Raw genomic sequence first — 19,125 nt, 5'->3', positions numbered from 1 at the left:
ATTATTTCTAATATAATTTTAGCCCTAACATACCCTTCACAGTATCCCCTCATAATTAGCCTTTATACCAAACTTCTGAACCACAAAGCTATTTTTCATTCATAAATACCTCATCAGTCATTAATAAACAGGCACTTAATCCTTATTTGAGCTTTCAGAGAGCAGAGAGAGTGTGTTCTTTAGGTTTTATACTATTTGTTTATGGAGAAAACGATATTCACAATCACACTGTGTATTATAGTCCCATGTTACATAAGACAGGAGAGCATAACAATCATAATCATTTTAATTAATTTTACTGGATGTGAAGGATGCAACAATAATGTTAATTTCTGAATTAATACATGTCTAATTTAACGCTGAACACCCTCTCAGTACAAAAATGTTCATCAGCTGAACCAAAATTTTTTTAAAAGTTGAAATATTTACATTTTTGTGTATTTTGGTTCACTTCGAGAAAAGCAATAAAATGTCAGGTGTTTTCAACAACAACAGTCAGATGCCCATATGAACACTGAAACAGGTTTTCCTCACTGTAATCATTCCCTCTGTTCAAACTGGCTATTAAAAGATCCCCTTCAAATGTGCTCTCTGCCACATTAACAGTCATTTTATCTTGTTTTATCTTGTTTCCTCGGAAAGTGTTTCCCTGTTGAGCTGCGGTGGTAGTATAGTAATAAAAAGAGGGACTTTGGCAATAAAAAGACTGTAACGTTGAAAGATATCTATCTACTTGATTTGACTAATTTGAACGGCTGAAGCTTCATATTAGCTTCAGATAAACTTTTAAATATTGTTTTGCACAGAGGGAGGGTTATGGATTTTGGCCCCCATCACTTCCATTGTAAGTGTATTATGAAGGGAACTTCCAATGGCCAGTATGAACAGGGGGGATGATGGCAAGAAAACCCTATTTCAATATTCATTTGGGCACCTGACTGTTGTTTTAAGACAGACTTTAAAAATTGTGAACCTGTCCTTTAAAGAGATTTGTTGTTTTCTATATATATGTATGCAATATACTAGATTAAAACAAATTATTAGGAAGTGTTGTGGTTTACTTGTCTATTTCTCACATTTAAACAAACATTTGAATAACTATTATGAATGCTCTGAGAAAGGATGCAAAGCCACATTTGAATACAAGTATAGATACGACTCGGTGGGGAGTGGAAACTGATTTTCATAAACCACCTACCCATATACATAGTACCCTCGGGAACCTCCTCCTGGATATTTACCCTTTTTATCTGCTGACAGTAAAAGTATTTATTTGAATCTGTAAAACTGCAGGTGCACTCTGTGTGTCACTGACTGATTTAGAAGTCAACAGTCGTTGTTTCCCTTCTCTATGTCTCTCAGGCATCTACTCCAGTGAAAGGATGTCAGGAGTTTTCTCTTATGAGAGTTCAGAAGTCGACTGGTGTGAAGACAACTACAAGCACTCAGAACATGTGGTGGAGTACTTCAACACTGTGAGCTTCTTCTTCTAATGTAGAGTTAATATCAACACATGATTTATGAAACATTTATTTTACCAGAATGCAGTGGTGGAAGAAGTATTTAGATCTTTTACTTAAGTAAAAGTACAAAAGTATTAGCAGCAAAATGTACTTAAAGTATTAAAAGTACTTATTTTTTCCGTCTGATATATTATTATATATGACATCATTATTAATACTGAAGCATCAGTGTGTAAGCAGCATGTTACTGTTGTAGCTGCTGGAGGTGGAGCTAGTTTGAGCTACTTTATATACAGGTAGCTAGTTTAGTCCAGTGGTTCCCAACCTAGGGGTCAGGCCCCTCTAAAGGGTCACCAGATAAATCTGAGGGGTCATGAGATGATTAATGGGAGAGGAAAGAAGAAAAAACAAAACTCTGATACACAAATCTGTTTTCAGTTTTTGGACTTTTTCTTTAATCTTTGATTTTTGGTGAAATATTGGATCATTTGAACATTTATTGAAATGAAACCATGTGAGAAGTTTAGAGGAAAAATCACTATTTGGCGGAGCTGTTAACAACTCATAGACATCTGAAATGTGACCTCAACTACACACTGCTTTTTGTAAGACGTCAAAAGCCAAAAAGGTTGGAAACGACTGGTTTCATCTTTATCAGTTCGTTGGATTTTAAAGCTTCTTATATTATCCATTGTGACAAATCTTCATCTGAAAAGTAACTAAAGCTGTTCAAAGTGTAGTGGAGTAGAAAGTACAATATTTCCCTCTGAAATGTAGTAGAGTGGAATTATAGTAGTATCAAAGTAGTAAATAGTAGTATCAAGTAGCATCAAATGGAAATACTTGTACAAGTACCTCAAAATTGCACTTAAGTACAGTACTTGTAGTATTAAAGTATTAAACATTGATAACCTCACAGGAAAGAGTGGTTGATTGATTGCTTGATGTTTTCCTTGCAGATGAGCAGCTTTGTTTTCTTCATTATATCTCCCATCATGCTCTACCTTCTGCACCCCTACGCCAAAGAGAGGAACCTGGCGATCCACATGGTCTGGATCATGATGATATTTGTAGGTCAGTTGATCATTTTTCTTTTTTACCCTCTCTTTCCCTCTTTGTGCATTTATATTGGTTTGTATCTTTATCACGTTTAAATATCAAGAATAATCAGTTTTCTTTACATTACATTTGTTTGTTGTTCTTGGTTCTGTTATTATTTGCCAAGTACATAAATCGCTGACTGGGTACATCCATTTTAGACATCATATTCTGCACAAACAGATGAAAGATAGTTACATACCTGCCAAGTATAAGTGGCCCCAAGATGAGTCCCTGGGGCGCTCCAGCATTGTGGCATAAACAAAAGTAGACCTATCATAGGCTACTGTAAGATCTATTGTGGAGTCTTCTTTAAAATAAATAAGTAATCAGCCACAGAGTTGAACTGACTCTTTTATGAAGGTTTACAGCCATGGTTCCCCACCTTTTGGGATTCTGGATCCCTAAAACAAAGCAATGTCTATTTCTTGCCCCTCATCTAGGAATTTTATTTACCTTAAAGGATATTGCTGGAGATTTTCTGTATTTTTTTATTATCAACAAATCTCATGTGCAGAGCCAAACCAACAATGAATTGATATTACTTACAAGTACTATGTGTGCATCCAAAGCCTGATATATCTTATTCTTCTGTGCTGTCGTAAACTACTGAAAACACGTCAATGAGCCACACCACTGCATTAGGTTTCATGTTCCTTAACCACGAAGAGTTTTGGGCAGGTAAGTTTCTTTAGAAATGGCTCCAAAGACTAAAAACAGTGATCACATTTTCGGTCTTGTTCTAAAGTTCTTTGAGAAATTCACAATGTAGTACAAAGTCAAAACCGAACCGCGTTCCCACACATGGACAGTGGCATCTGCCTTACAAGGAACTACTCTCCAGAGACTGCAAACAAGCTGTTTTTAGTCTTTGGAGCCTTTTCTGAAAAGGAAATGAACATAAATTTGTGTAACTAAAGTATGTTTTTCGTCATTCTTCTCCTGCTAATCATTTCACGACCCCCTGTGCGGGTCTAGATCCCCAGGCTGGGAACCAATGGTTGACAATATCAGATGATAATAAATATCTGAAAAATATGAACCCCAACAATGTTCAACCTGTCAGATTTAGATTTTACATTCCCTATATGTCTCCCTTTTTCAGTCCCTATGTGTTTTATTTCTATATATTAAAAATTAATTGTTTAATTGTTCTGTCTTCTGGCAGGGCTCTTCTCAGCCTATTTCCACATGACTCTCAGTTTTGTTGGCCAGATGCTGGATGAGCTGTCAATCCTGTGGGTGTTGGCAGTGGGATATTCCATCTGGTTCCCCCGCAAACTCTTCCCTTCTTTTATAAAAGACAGGTAAAGCAACTCTACAACAATCAACCCAATGACAGAGACTGATTTATGTTTGCATAGACTATTCCGTGCTCTTTGTTTGTCTTTATTGAGCAAACGGTAATTCATATCTATCTTTGTTGCTAAGGATTTACACAAAGCTCAATAATCCTTTAATAAGGCAAAAAAACAATGAGTTTTTTACGAGGCACGCCACTCTGAAACCTAACCTGTGCAGGGCAGCGAGCCAGTCTGACAGCTCCAATTGGACTCATTGTTACAAAGACACAACATGGCGCTCCTGTCTTCATCTGAATGTGACAAAAAGGGGCTTGTAAGAATGACGCTCCACCCAACTTGTGTAAATATTTAACTACGAGGTGGGGAAAAAATTAATGAAATTTTGATGAGCACCTGAAAAGAATCCCACAGCCCTGACTTAATACCCTCACATTGATTTTCCAGTTTTTCTAAGTGAGTAATGAGTTGGTCCTCATGAATTATTCCTCTTTCTTTTCAACTAAAGGTCAACGTTCTCGAGGCTCGTCCTGGTGGTTACTATCATCACTTCAGTGTCATCGTTTGTCAAACCGACAGCCAATGCCTACGCTCTGAACTGCTTCGGCCTCCACCTGCTTTACACTCTGGCTGTTGAGATGAGATGGTAAGATAACACCGGTGGTCCTATGAACAGTAATCAGTGCATTTTTAATTTGTTATGATCACCATTTCTCTCTCTTTCTCAGCTGCACAGACCAGAAAGTTCTGCGCTTGGCCAAGCTGTCGGTGGCTCTGTGGGTGCTGGCAATCTCCTGCTGGATTAGTGACCGTTTTGGCTGCAGTTTCTGGCAGAGGCTAAACTTCTGCTACCTGCACGGTATTTGGTAAGTCCTGGTTTGCCTGTGTCCTTTTTCTTTGCCTTGCCTTTCTAGGATATGCCATGTGTATTGATCTTCATTTTATGCATCCTCCAGGCACATTCTGATTGTGATAGCGGTGGCATATGGCAGTACCCTGATAGCTTACTTGGATGCCAACTACGAGATACCCTACTCACTGCCTGGACTGCAGTACTGGCCTTGTGATAAATGGGCTGTTGGGTTACCTCACATTGTCCTGAAGGGCACTACCAAGACACGGAAACACTGCTAATGAAATGAAAGGGATGTTTAACATTTCTATTGGTGCACTCTGCTCCAGTAGTTCATAAAGCCACCAAGAAATCTCACCTAGTGACCCTTACACATCACCACCTTTGGGTGTTTTCAGACCTATAGTTTGTTTGCTCTGGTCTGAATCAGTGGATTATTTTGTGACCTTGTTGTATTTTCCCCTTGGGAAATTTAAAGTGACCCAAAATGCATGCTAAAGTGAGAATGTAAACACAGGAAGAAGGTTGTGAGTAAGGTCTTATCGGTCATTGCTAGTTCAGGTTGAACCTTGATTCATTCTCTGACTGGCTGTTAGCAACTGCTGATTTCACACATCTGCTCCCCAGTATGCAATGTACACCTGGGTTTGGGAGCAGTTATCCCAAACTTCTTATAGAACATCTTGTAGTTGGATCAGATCAAGGTTGGGTCATGTTCCCACCACAAACAAACTGCTCCAGAATTTGTTTGTGACCAGACTGAGACCACCTCCTGTAAAGCATCTCACTGTGATTGTTTTGGTCCACTGTGTGAGCTGTGCTCAGATCTACAGAAATGAATCATACACAGAAGAGAATAAACCAGAGTTGAATTCAACCGGACTAAATGATGCAGGTTTGAAAACAACCGTAACGACACAATCTGTGATCCAAAGGGATGACCCCACCATCAAAGTTCAAATTAAACCTGCTACCTGCTATCAATTCTTTAATACAATAGTAGTCAAATAGTCTTTTAATGAATGCACCAACACTAAACAACTAAATCTAGAAAAAATATTGTCCAATAACTCAATCGAAGGACCATTTACAACATAATAATAATTATATTATTGATGGCTTACACTTTCAATCAGGGTTAATTGACAAAAATACAAGATAAATATTCCTCATCTGTAGATCAAACTAGGTGTATATTTGAATACCTGTCATTCATACAGTCAGATATATATTTATGATGATCATCCTATGGAGTAAATTCTGTAACATTAATTGAATTCTCTGACCCTTAATTTATCTTTTTACAGGCATAACAGATTGGGTTTTGAGTGTTTTATAATGAGAGTTGGGTTGAAAAAAAAAAACAACTAGTAGAGACTGAGGGCAGCTGATGTTTAGAACTGACTGATGTTGAACATCTGTGGAGATGTGTATAATGAGGTGAGGTTTCTTGCAAAGACATTTTATACGTTTGAAGATGATGACTGTCAACGATTAAGACAGTGTCTATAGACATCCTGAATGACTGAGACAATTAGACAATTAGAGAAGCTGTGTGTTTGTCTTTGACAGTTATGTCTGTATGATTTAATGTGTACAAAAAATCAATTGCTTTTATTTATTTTCAATATACGAATGCAAATTTGATCCTGCACATGGCAAAATATCTTTATGTACTGTATGTTTTCTTTACTTTTCCTAGGAAATAATAGTAATAATACTAAACTACTGTCATTATGTTCAGTGCAACAGTGAAGCACTACAGTGAAATATGTTTACATTAATATACCTCAACATGTGATATTTTCACAGTCAGTCTTCAGGAACCAGCATGAGTTATGTAACCTGAAATAAGTCCAGTCAAATCCTGAACTCATAACAGTTTAGCAAAGTTATATTTCTCTGTGTAAAACCTCAAAAGTGCTGCAGTATCTGAAGTTATTTTAAACTGAGGACATTTGAGTAACACATATATTGTCAATATTAAATAATTCCTCTGTAAAATTGCGAAACAGCATTTTTAAGTGCATTTGTAGACCGACCTTGAAATCGTGTGACTGACCACTCCAATACAATCACATGCAAATTTCTTTCTTTCACACGACTGACTCAAAGTCATCACTGAACTGTTAAAGGCCTCTTTGTTGGAAAGGCTCTTCGTATTTGGTGACGTTTTGAGAATTTTCAGGTACATTGTGCCTCCATTCACATGATCTTTCCTGAAGGTTACAATACATAGAACAATAGATCCTTTACACAAAGAAATGCACAAGCGTCCTCTGTCTGTACTTGAATGTTCAACAGTGACCTCCTGTGGGCTCATGAGATTATTTAAAGTTGTTTGTGAGCAACTGGTGCTTTCTAAAAACTGAATGTTTGAATGTTAACCTTTGACAGCCAGATGATGTACTGGGAGCCAGATAACAAAACACAATATGTTGGCATGATGACAGGACAAATTAGCTGTAACTTTTCAGTGCCCTGTTGTGGTGAAAGTTTTACAGGAACTGGATGAAGTGATCTCTCACTTCCCCCGGCCTCTGAAACCCTTCAAATAAAACAATATGAGAAGGGAAATCACTTTTCAGTTGAATTGTTCACAACTCATGTCAGGACTAAGGTCATAAATTGTGATAAGGGGTCAGAAATAAAAAAAAAATTAAAGCATGGGAACAACTGCTTTAGATTTACTCACTAGAGATACGTTTTGTGCACATTATCAAAATGTTTGCTCGAGTTTGGCCTTGAAGGATAGGACACAACTGTATTTTTAGTTATCATGGAAGAATGATAAAATTGTTATTGTGGATATAATGAAACAGTCTTTTTTATAATGTAAATTGTACTTGTTCTTTTGAAAAATATGTACCATTAATTATAATAAACCTCTCTGTTATGTGTGTGAACTCTGTGGGACGTGGCTTCATTTTGTGTTTCTCCCAACATATTGAAAAGGAGGATTTAAAGGTTGATGTCTCAATACAAGTCGGACACCCTTGTGTCTGACAGCAAGGTGGGATTTCTTTTACTCAGCTTTGACTGAGAGGCAGACTGGATCAGTTTGAACGGCAGGGGAAGAAGGGGAGGCATCAAGCCAGTGAGAGAGTGGTGACCTTCTGTCCCGTAGCTGAGCCCTGGTAATCTCACATCAAAGTCTGGCACCGCAGAGACCTGACTGCAATGGGCCCTCATTCCCTGACTCTATATAAAAGAGATGTCTTCAATCAAAAGACATACTGCTTTTTTTTTTCAGGAGAAACATTTGAAATGGAATCAGTAGACGGGGGCCATATTAGGCCTCAAAGCTCATTGTGGAGTGGTAACACTATATTTACTCAGCTATACCCAGATTCACTAGACCTTTATCTTGATGATACAAAAAGTGCATGGTGCTGATAAAGAGCTTTTTTCATATTTTTTACTAATTATACTGACATGCAAATGTTTAATATTCAGCAGTGGTGGAAGACGCAATATTATACCATAAACATATTTCATTACAAGTACAAGACCTGAATTTAAATCCTACTGAAGTGCTTGCAACAAAATGTAGTATCAATAGTAAATATATAAATGATTAAATTATGCAGAATGGTCCCTGTCAGTGTTATATTGTTTTAAAACCATTATTATTGATGCAAGCAGTATTTAAACATAGTAGTTGGTGGAGGTGGAGCTAATTTTAGCAGCTTCATTTCATGTTGGATAGTTTAATCTGCAACATTGTGTCATATGTTATGAATAAAATAAATGTAGTGAGGTAAAAAGTACAATCCTTCCTTGTGAAATGCAGTGGAGTTGAATGATAAAGTAGCCTTAAAGAATAGGTTCACAGTTTCTCAAGTCTGTCTTAAAACAACAGTCAGGTACCCATATGAATACTGAAAGAGGTTTTCCTTACTGTAATCATTCCTCCTGTTCATACTGGCCATTAAAAGATCCCCCCAGATGCTTTTTCAACATAAGTGATGGGGGCCAAAATCCACAGTGTGTCCACACAGTCATTTTGTACAAAAGTGCATTGAAAGGTTTATCTGAAGCTCATGAGGCTTCAGCATTCTGAGGTAGTCATATCAAGTGGATATCTGCCACATCATTCTTTTTAGCATCAAATTCCCTCTTTGTGTTTCCTTGGACAGCGTTTCCCTGTTGAGCTGCAGTGGAAGTATAGTAACAAAAAGAGAGACTTTGGCACTAAAAAGAGTGTAATGTTGAAAGATATCTGCTTGATTTCACTCATTGGATGGCTGAAGCTTCACTTGAACTTCAGATAAACTTTTAAATACTGTTTTGCACAGAGGAAGGCTTGTGGATTTTATCTCCCATCACTACCATTGCAAGTGCATTATGAAGGGATCTTCCAATGGCCAATATGAACAGGAGAAATGATTACAGCAACAAAAAACTATTTTTAATGCTCATTTGGACATCTGATTGTTGTTTAAGAAAGATTTGAAAAATTGTGAATCCATCCTTTAAATGGAAAGCCTCAGGTTAAGTCCAAGTACCTAAAATTGTACTTCAACTTGAGAAAAAGAGGTTAGTTACTTTGCATCACTGCTTTTCAGTGAGTATATTATGGTTTTATAAGAGATGGAAGCCGGCATGACATTCTTTAGCAATCAGCACACTAATAGCATTAGCAAAGTACAATCGAAACCCGATTAATCAATTAACATCCTGTGCATTTTACAATTGAAACAGTGCTGAAGCCATTGAGACAAACTCGTTGTCATGCTCGGCAACCATCAAAACTTTATATTTGCAGCTGTGGTACTGCCCGCCTTCTGAGTGCTGTGATTGGCTCTATTTCCCGCTCTCTGATTGGCTGAGAGAGCTGTCAGTTTTGGTTGCCCGGGGACACCATGTCTGCCTTCCGCTTCTGGGCTAGATTGAGGAGCAGGAAGTGGGGAGACGCTCCACAAACACAGCTGTAAATAAATACAGCAACCACCGAGGCCAGATAAACATGGAGGACCAGGTACAGTGGCTTTTCTGTTATCTTTTAGTATCTGAACTTTTCACGTTGTCGTTACCTGAGCTATGCTAGCAAGACGTCACAGTAGTATTTAGCTGCACAGCTGCACAGCTGTAAAAACAACCAGGCACATAAACCAGTTTGTGCCTCTCATGTATCATTTCAGTCAAATTTTGCAGTGTTGAGTGGCCTCTAGTCATTCTGTCAGATTCAGAACAAAAGGAGTCTTGAGTGTTTATTTTTGATCTTTTGAATAGTGACGATGGATTCTCAAAATGATCTTGACCAGACCTTGAGTCTAGATTGCTTTGTCAAAATTGGAAGTTTAGGAAGGTCAGTCTTCAGTCTGTAACTCAATGAGATCTTTGTGAAATCTGTGTTTTATGAGGACTGTAGTTCTGCTCCTCATAACACCCTATCTGCATTATTTACTGATGTGCTCAGGTGATGTAAACAGGCCATTTGGTACTCCCCTGTGCTTTCATGGGATTGATCAAATATACAGTCTAAGCGATTGACTCGTTTTCCAGTACAAGTAACTGTTATGTCTTTATTCATGCCATGCACAGTATTTATCAGAGTAGCTGCAGGTCTTTAAAAGGCTTAAAAACGTTGATTTAGGTTTCTGTTATAAAAAATAGGATTATACTGTGATTAGATGTATGATTAAAATCATACTGTGTGTGTTCCTGTTTTTACATGTCATGATGAATGTTCCTGTATTGTTCTACAACGTTGCAGAACACAGCAGCTAAGGCTAACAATGGGGGGCCAGTACTATATATGTTAGAGGATGTCAGAAAAGAATAAAGGTCAGAGATAGGTCAGGAGGGTGTCATCTTGATTTAAGGATCTTCAGCTGGCCACCAATTAGAGAACTGAGAAAATGTTATGACGTTATCTGTGGAATGTGTCGGTAAACAAAAGGAGAAAACTGAAACGCCCATTTGTAAGGTATATAAACCAACTGTGAATGCTCCAAGAGGAGCCTTTTCTCTGTAACCCTACCTGTGTGTTGCACTGTGAAACGCTCCTTCTTGTATAAGTGATAGAAAAATCTGTACCTTGCATTGTGTACCATGTATGGTATGTTATGTTAGATGGCAGGGTCTCGCGGGTAACAGCAGGACAAAGTCATATGGATATCATGTGGAAGGGAGAGTTCTGTAAAGCTTTGTCTAGGTCTGGTGGGAATCTGTAAACAACTAAAGGTGCCTCCCAGGGCCATCAATATATACCAGTGAATTTCTTTCCTTCTTCAGAATTCTCCACGGAGACTCTGCGCACTCTCTGTGTCTGTAACATGTGATCTGTTTGAATTAAAAAGACTTCAACCAACCTCAGTCTATTGATAATTTATCTATCAACAAGAAAATAAATTCAACTTAAACTTTGATACTTTGGATCCAGTCTCCATTATTTAAAGGTCATTAAGAAGAAATTCTTTTGACAGTTTCCTCAAAAAAAAAAAGGCTTTAGAAGGTATTTACAAGTCTTACATTTCATTCTCAAAGGTCTACATGATAGTATAAGAATAGGCATCCTGAAGATGCTGGTCAGAGAACAACCGGGGATGCTGTTGTCCTTCACACCATGCTGCATGAAATAAAGAGATTTCAATTCAGTTTTGATTTGAGTCTTTGATTCTTCAGAGAACTAGCAACTCTCAAACATACAGGAAGACTTTCTGTTGTAGAAATTGTGAGCTTGTCAGTTCAGAATCTCCTGGAGATTTGGATGTCTGATGCAAAAACACAAACGTCATCGACCAAGGAGATAGCAGTTACAATTCAAAGTGCCGGTGTAGATCCGGTGTAATGCCACAGCAAATCTGAAGGAAAAAAGTCGAACCCCTCTAAGTTATTCAGGCAGCGCCCAGATGACCTTGTCCCTAGCCACAACATCGCCAAAAGATTGTTTACTTAAATGCTGTCTCTATGCCAACAATCATAAAGCCAGCTCGGCTCAACTGGGAAGAAGACAGCTGTCTGTCCCTCGCTGTCTGATGGTCTAAGGAGAATTTCATACATGGCACATATATGAAAATAGCAGCATTTTCATATATGACACAAATATGAAAATTCCTTCACAACTTCCACAACAATCTGAAGGTCTTCCTCAGTTCATTTAGTTTGCTCAATTATCACCATACTGATGTCACATGATGCCAACTAAGCTATCTCTGTCTGTTGACCAAAACCATTAGATGCACTTGAGTCCAGTATTATGCTGTCCTTACCACATTCTTGAGTTCTTGGGTGAGATGGAGGTGATGATGATTTGAGGGACTCACTAAACATGCAGATAATAACAACAGATAAATGTTTTGATTCTGCATCGTCATCCATTTTTTTTCTTACCTTCATGCCCCTACAGTGCACAGTTTAGTATTAAATTTGGTTTTGTTTGGCAGTGGCAATGTCTGTAACATATATATATATTTGGATACAACTGATCCAGTTTCTGCAAAGTGTTTTAGAGTCCCATGCAGTGCCCCCTTAGAAACTTTTAGTCTAGCCACGATTTGATGCTGAGAAAGCCCGTCTTTGCTTAGAATAACAATTTCACTTGTGACACTTTCACTTAGTTCTGATGCCATGTTTCCCACTATCACAATCTTACTTAGTGGAAACGTGAGGCACAGCCATATTTCTAACAAGTAAACACTGGCTGCAAGTTGAGTTATTTGAACGAGCCTCTGATGAGTGGATCAAATCAACCTGAGTGTCACCTGAACGCATGCTTGATGGAAGGGACACAACTCAAGGAAATCTGATCTTTTGTACAAAGGAGTTAAGTTGGTCAATGCCACAAATTTGCTTCATCATTTTACATGTCGTAACTTGTGTTTTTAAATGTTTCTGAATCCTCAAACTTTCTGATTATTTCCGGGTTTATGTGAAAAAATTAGAGAGATTTTCAATGTGGTCTCAGACTTTTGGACCCCACTGTATATGTACTATACAAAGTACAGTATTTGACTCTTTTGTTTTCTACTCATCTCCTTCCAGTGCACAGTGCAGTTGAATCTAGAGTTGGGTCACAGAGCCCGGCTAAAGACGAAAGAAACATCAGAAAACGTCACCCACGACTGGACGATGTTTGTCCGAGGTCCAGAGACTGGTGACATTCAGCGGTTGATAGAGAAAGTTGTTTTCCAACTGCATGAAGGCTACCCTGAACCCAAGAGAGGTACAGTATGACAGATCGTCTTTCTACATGCACACAAGCACACACATTATCTCTCTCAGCGGTTATATAAGGCAAGACAGGTTCATTTATATGGCACGTTACATACACAAAGGCAGTTCAAAGTGCTTTATGTTCTTCATAAAGGACGTCAAAAAGTGTGGCATCACACATTTAAAAAGTAGTGTGTAGGGTTTCGCCCAGGAAATCAGTTAGCGGAGTTGAAACGTTCAGCAGCTCCCCTCCCTAATAAAGTGAAAGAAAAAATAAGAGTAACTGACAGGTTTTTATTCTCTGCCTGTGTCTCCTGCACACTCAGTCCTCTATCACACTGAGAATAATGTCAGTTTAATGACGTTTTAAAAGATACCTGTGTTTGTCTTCAGTGTGTAAGGAGCCGCCATATAAAGTGGACGAGTCGGGCTCTGCAAGTTTCCTCATGCGCATTGAGGTTCACTTCAAGAACAAGGTAAAATGGAGTGAACTGAACTGTGTACGCACTGGAGTAATATCACATTGAAGGAGACCAAACCAAAGAATCTAGATTATCAGGACACATCAAGTTCAGGTTCAGCAGAGATCAAGTAGCATTAACCTGGTTTATATTAATCCAAATTCTTTAACCTGTCAAAAGAAACCAGGTTTGTCCTTTTATATATTTACTCTCACCCCTCTCAAAAATGTGTTTCGCTTATTGTTACTTCACTTGGATGTTTGAGCTTCACTGTGCAGAGTGATGTATGTGCAGAATTTGTTTTCACATTTATCTGCTGAAGAGGGAAAGTTTCTCCGTGCTCACTGGAAATCTGAGTTTCAGGTGTGTACCTGCTGTACGAGCATGATTTGCATAAGTGTGATGTGGAAACTTGAAGCCTCCAGTTCACATATACTGAGAATGGACTTTACAGTGAAGCAGGAGACATCATCCATCCAGGAGTTAAATATTTGAAAAGAAAAATATTTACATATAAATTATTTTTCATTGAGGGAGAAGGAGGAGATGTAATCGAAAGACTTTTTAACTAACAAAAATCCATATGATTATTATCATTATTGATTAAACTGGCAATTATTTTCCTAAGGTGATGGCTCAAATCCTCAAATTTGAGCAGCTGAAACCACTAAACACTTGAACAAAAAATAACTTCAACGATGAATCAATTATCAAAATAGTTAGTGATTAATATTCTGTCTATTTTTTGACTAATTGTTGCAGCTGTAGTCTGCAACGATTATCAGACACAAATTATTATTCAAAGCAGATTATTTTTAGATGTTTTAAAACATTTCTGGAGGGGACTTTTAAGAAATAAGGTTACTGCTGAAAACCTGAAATCATCAGATTACTAAAATACTTTTAAACACAGTGGACTACGTTTACATACACACAAGAGACAAGATAACTGTGATAGGATGGTTTCAGGTACTCTATTTGAAAATACATCTGCATTATTTGTTATTGTTAAAAGCTTTTCGTGTAAAGCTGCATCATCAGGAAATGCTCCTTTTGATTTAGCAGTAAGTTACTTTAACACAGCAAATACAGCTGAACAGAGATGTTCACACCACGTACAAATTAAAGATACTCGTGGAGTTTCCTTGTAAGCAACAGAAATTATTTTTAGATTCATTGTTTCTCACCAAAACGCCTTTGTGTGTATCCTTCCTTGAGGCCTAACAGACATGTTGAATGCATTTCTTTTGCAAAGCCAGTTTTTTGGAGATGTTTTGGAACCTGCATTGTAAGTCATCTTCTTAACCCTAACCCTTTTTCCAGCTTTCTTTAACAAGAACACACTATATTGGCACCTCTGAGTGTGCACCTTTTGTCTCCTGCAATTCTCCACAATATTAGACTTTGGACTGCATCCAAAAATGTTTATATCCTCTGCATTTCTGCAATTATGCACTTATATGGACCTATTTGTCAACATCAAGTGAAAATAACCTTTGGGGAAGCGAGCAAGGAGTGCAAATATCAGCAACTATTATCCATCCACATTTACAAAAATGGATTTTCTACTCTTAAAGGTCCAGTGTGTAGAATTTAGTGGCATCTAACTGAACAGACTTGGCAGAAATGGAATATAATATTCATAATTATGTTTTATTAGTGTATAATCACCTGAAAATAAGAATTGTCGTGTTTTCGTTACCTTAGAATGAGCCCTTTCTACCTACATAGGGAGCGGGTCCTCTTCCACGTAGCCTGACATGTTGCACCGCCATGTTTCTACAGTAGCCCAGAAACCAAATACTGGCTTTAAAGAGGGCCTTTTGCGTTTTTCACAAGTTTTGTGGCCACAATAGGTTCTCCTACACGCTTTGAAGGGGAGGGCTATATTCATTTGGCTGCAATCTGCAACCTCACTGCTAGAATCCTACACACTGGTCCTTTAAGAGCGTCTTAACTCCTTTTCCTTTGCTTTTATTGTCCCCCTCTTTAGAAATGAGCTTCTCCCAGGAATGTTAGCTGGAGCTGATATGAAACAACCATGTCTGTTTGTTTTGTTGACTTCTAGGGTGATAGTTCATTCATTCAGCTTTTATCTTTTGTGGTGAAATATGTAGGTATTGAGAGGCGACTGCATCAAGGGGTGTTACAGTCAGGTTAAAGTGACAGATTACTTAAATAAAATACTCTTTATTCTGTTGTTTTCTTCCAGGCACAGCCGAAAAAGGTGTGTTTCAAATATGACCTATTCCTTAACCCAGAGGGCAAATCTCCTATTGACCACTTGCGCTGTGAGAAGCTCACCTTCAACAACCCCACCAAAGAATTCAGGAGAAAGCTGATCAAAGCTGGAGGGGTGAGGCTGCCTGACAGACTGATAGCTGAATGACTGATAACTCTATAGTCATATCATAAGTTCTCAAATAAAAGCCTTGTTCTGTCTTCAGTCAAGGTAAATGAAGGACCCCACCAATATTTGAGACCTCATGGTGTGTATATGGTGCATTGTGGCTGTAGAGATCAACACAGAAACACTATAACTGTTGTTTTTTCCATCTTAGGTAAAGGTGGTTTCAGAGGGGGCTGAAGCTGTGTCAAGACCCAGTTCAGACTCCCCGATGCCCCCAACAAAAAAGGTCAAGACCTCTCATGCGTCAAAGGTTGGTCAGCATACAGTATGATCCTCTCAGTAGCACTCCTAGCCTTCTCGTGTTTTTTTAGATTAGATAAGATGAAACAGTGTCACAGGTTTAAAGATCGTTTTTGAAGAAGGTGTTGCTTATGGGGCAAAGTGAACCTGTGCTGGTGACTCATTTCAGTTTGTGCTGTTGACAGATTATCATGAATTAAAGGATAGGCTCACAATCAGTTATGTTCTAAAACAATAGTCAGGTGCCCTAGTGAACATTAACACATGTTTTTTTCTTGGTGTAATCATTCCTCCTGTTCACACTGACCATTAAGGGAACCCTTCTTAATGCATTAAAGACTAACTATGGAAGATATCCACTTTATTTGATTAACTCAGACGGTTGAAGCATCATATAATCGATTCGTCAGATAAACTTTTAAATACATTTTTGCTCAAAATGAGGACTGTGGATTTTGTTCCCAGTCACTTACATTGTGAGCACATTTAGAGGGATCTTCTAATAGTCAGTATGAACAGGAGGAATGATTACAGCGAGGAAAACCTGTTTCAATGTTCACATGGCCACCTGATTGTTGTTTTAAGACAGACTTGAAAATTTGTGAACCTGTCTTTTAAGCATCTCTAATGCATAGAAAAACATGTTTCAATCTACATTATTGATACACTGCAGTGTGAGTGGTCATGTGTCGAGCACCAGCTTGAGGCACAGTTGGGACTTGGATTCATCCCACTGTGCCAGATGGTGCACTTGTCCAGAGTCACCACATCTGGCACCAGAGAGAGAGAGCTCAGAGCCACATCTGAAGACACGTACCTGGCCACTGTCTTCAGTCGTTCAGTGTTCAGTCCATTTTATTATGCAGCGAATGGGTATGAAAGAGGCTTTAATGGACCTACCTAGTTTAATAGTGTGAATCTGAAAAGCTATAAAGCCAGTGTTTGCTGATAAGAGGATGGATAGTTACAAGATACTGCCCTCTCCTTGAATCACTGTGTCAGAGAGTTGTGATGAAAGACACTCCTGCCACATACAATTTTAACTACATCTCTATTTTTATCTGCTGCACCCACACTTTTACTACACATTTAAGTTTGCTCAGTGACTACCTCTAAAGTAAGATATTTCTTATTGTTAGCCATTGAATGCCTGTCTCCGTCTTTATGAAGGTCAGTGGGATGTGTAAACATCAAGGACAATGATGGAAATAAGTCCAGGACTTATTTGGTATTTTTCAACCTGGACCATATTTTCCCATCTTTTTGGGTTTAAGTGACTAATGGGAACAAATATTTTTGGAATTGGCCCAGTATCGAGCGAGATCGCTTATGCTGGCAGCTGCAAAACTGCAATGTAATCCTTGGGCGCAGTTGCTCCCATACGTCCACTAAAAGTGCTTGTTTTTGCCACTGACAGACTCAGATTGTTATTTTAAGTGTCTGACAATGAAAGTATTTTTATTTTAGCACTAAAAACATTCACTCAGCAAAAGCACATATAAACAAACAATACCTTTTTAAATTAAAGCGTTAAAACAAAACACAACAATGCAGAGATATAGGGAAATTAAAACCATGAGTGCTAAAAGATAAAAGACAACATCACATCTATAAAAGTATGTTTTTTTAAGAGATTTAAAAGTGTGTACTGAATCTGTGAGCCTCAGATCCTCTCGCAGCCTATTCCATAATTTTGGGGCCCTGACCGAAAAGGCCCGGACCCCCTTTGTTATTAATCTGGAGTTTGGAGCATTAAGTTAAGACCTGCCAGAAGATCTAAGGCTTGTGCACTGGCTCATAAAGAGACAGCAGGTCTGCAGTGTACGAAGGAGCCAGCCAGTAGCAGAATAGCTTTAAAAGTGATTAGTGAAAATTTAAAATCCATCTTAAACTGGCAGCCAGTGGAAGGATGTCCGAACCGGGGTTATGTGATGATGTCTTTTAAAACCTGTTCAAAGCCTTGCTGCTGAATTTTGGACCAACTGGAGGTGTGAAAGTAATTTTTTGGCGGATTCTTGCAGGTAATGAGTTACAATGATCAAGTCTGGAGAAGATGAATGTGTGGATAATGTTTTTTTTCCAGGTCATGGTGAGAGAGCATGGGGTTTTATTTTAGTGATTGAGTGTTTGAGATGGAAAAAAAGCATGAGTGAACTATTTTCTTGACATGTGGTTTGAATTTGAGGTCTGAGTCAAAAATTACACCTAGATTTAACATGCTGACAGTTCAGCTCCACATACTGTCAATAAACCAAGCCCAATTCTGATCTGACTTAACTCCTTTACAACCCAAAACGTCCATGGCCTGTTTTATCTGATTCCTCGCTTCGAGAGTAGAGTGGTGATGACATTTCTTATGTTTTCTCTTTCCAGGAACCAAGCGAAGAAGGAAGCGGTGACAGAAGCCAATCCACACTAGCTAACCAAGAAGCACTGTGAACAATCCCAAAAAGACTGGCGCAGTCAGACTGGATTTCGCCCCTTTATTCGTGAAACGGGCGCGACACGTTCGACTCTGGTCGTGAATCGATGGGCCTCTTTTTTTTGCTTCGTGCAGAGTTCAGTCTGATTATGATCTGACACAAAGTTGTGTTCTATCAGAATCAGCTTTATTGGCTGAGCATGTGAACACATACAAGGGGAATACACTTAATACCTTTTATTAAATTCCTTCAAAATCTTCAAAAGTTCAAATATTATGAGTCTGGACAGACATGGATATAAACTGCAGCTTGACTGGTTTGCAGAGACACACAACTGCAAGGCGGTATTTCAAGTTTATAAATTGCGCTTATTGACAAGCTTTGAAAAACATGTATTTTTTTAATTGTAATAAAGCTCTAGTATGTGAATTATGTGGGATGTGGCTTTATTTTTTTATTTTTCCTCTCTTCTTGCATATTGAAAAGGGGGATTTTATCTTCTGTCTGACAGCCAGGTGGGATTTTTTCACTCAGCTTTGACTGGATCAGTTTGAGCCAGTGAGAGAGTGGTGACCTTCTGCCTCGTAGCTGAGCCCCGATAATCTCACATCAAAGTCTGGCACCGCAGAGACTTGACTGCAATGGGCCCTCGCTCCCTGACTCTGTGTAAAAGACGTCTTCGATCGGCAGAAATACCGCTTTCTTTTCAGATGAAA

At 38.5% G+C, this 19,125-nt stretch overlaps 2 protein-coding genes across 2 annotated transcripts; both read left to right on the top strand.

Annotated features, from left to right (window-relative positions):
• Nucleotides 1–1,361: 1,361 nt before the first annotated feature.
• Nucleotides 1,362–7,569, top strand: acer1 (alkaline ceramidase 1). Its single transcript, XM_067596497.1, has 6 exons — nucleotides 1,362–1,475; nucleotides 2,423–2,537; nucleotides 3,730–3,868; nucleotides 4,371–4,508; nucleotides 4,591–4,728; nucleotides 4,819–7,569. The coding sequence occupies exons 1-6, from the start codon at nucleotides 1,383–1,385 to the stop codon at nucleotides 4,994–4,996; spliced, it is 801 nt and encodes a 266-aa protein (XP_067452598.1). The 5' UTR covers nucleotides 1,362–1,382; the 3' UTR covers nucleotides 4,997–7,569.
• Nucleotides 7,570–9,559: 1,990 nt separating this feature from the next.
• LOC137187536 (protein ENL-like) lies at nucleotides 9,560–18,841 on the top strand. Its single transcript, XM_067596495.1, has 6 exons — nucleotides 9,560–9,696; nucleotides 12,705–12,885; nucleotides 13,269–13,351; nucleotides 15,549–15,692; nucleotides 15,898–15,996; nucleotides 18,360–18,841. Exons 1-6 carry the CDS (start codon nucleotides 9,685–9,687, stop codon nucleotides 18,423–18,425), a joined length of 585 nt encoding a protein of 194 aa, XP_067452596.1. The 5' UTR covers nucleotides 9,560–9,684; the 3' UTR covers nucleotides 18,426–18,841.
• Nucleotides 18,842–19,125: the final 284 nt, after the last annotated feature.

This window comes from Thunnus thynnus, chromosome 8 (assembly GCF_963924715.1).
Source record: "Thunnus thynnus chromosome 8, fThuThy2.1, whole genome shotgun sequence".
NCBI classification, from domain to species: Eukaryota; Metazoa; Chordata; class Actinopteri; order Scombriformes; family Scombridae; genus Thunnus; species Thunnus thynnus.
Note: the sequence above shows the minus strand (reverse complement) of the source record. Positions and strands in the feature narration are given on the sequence as shown.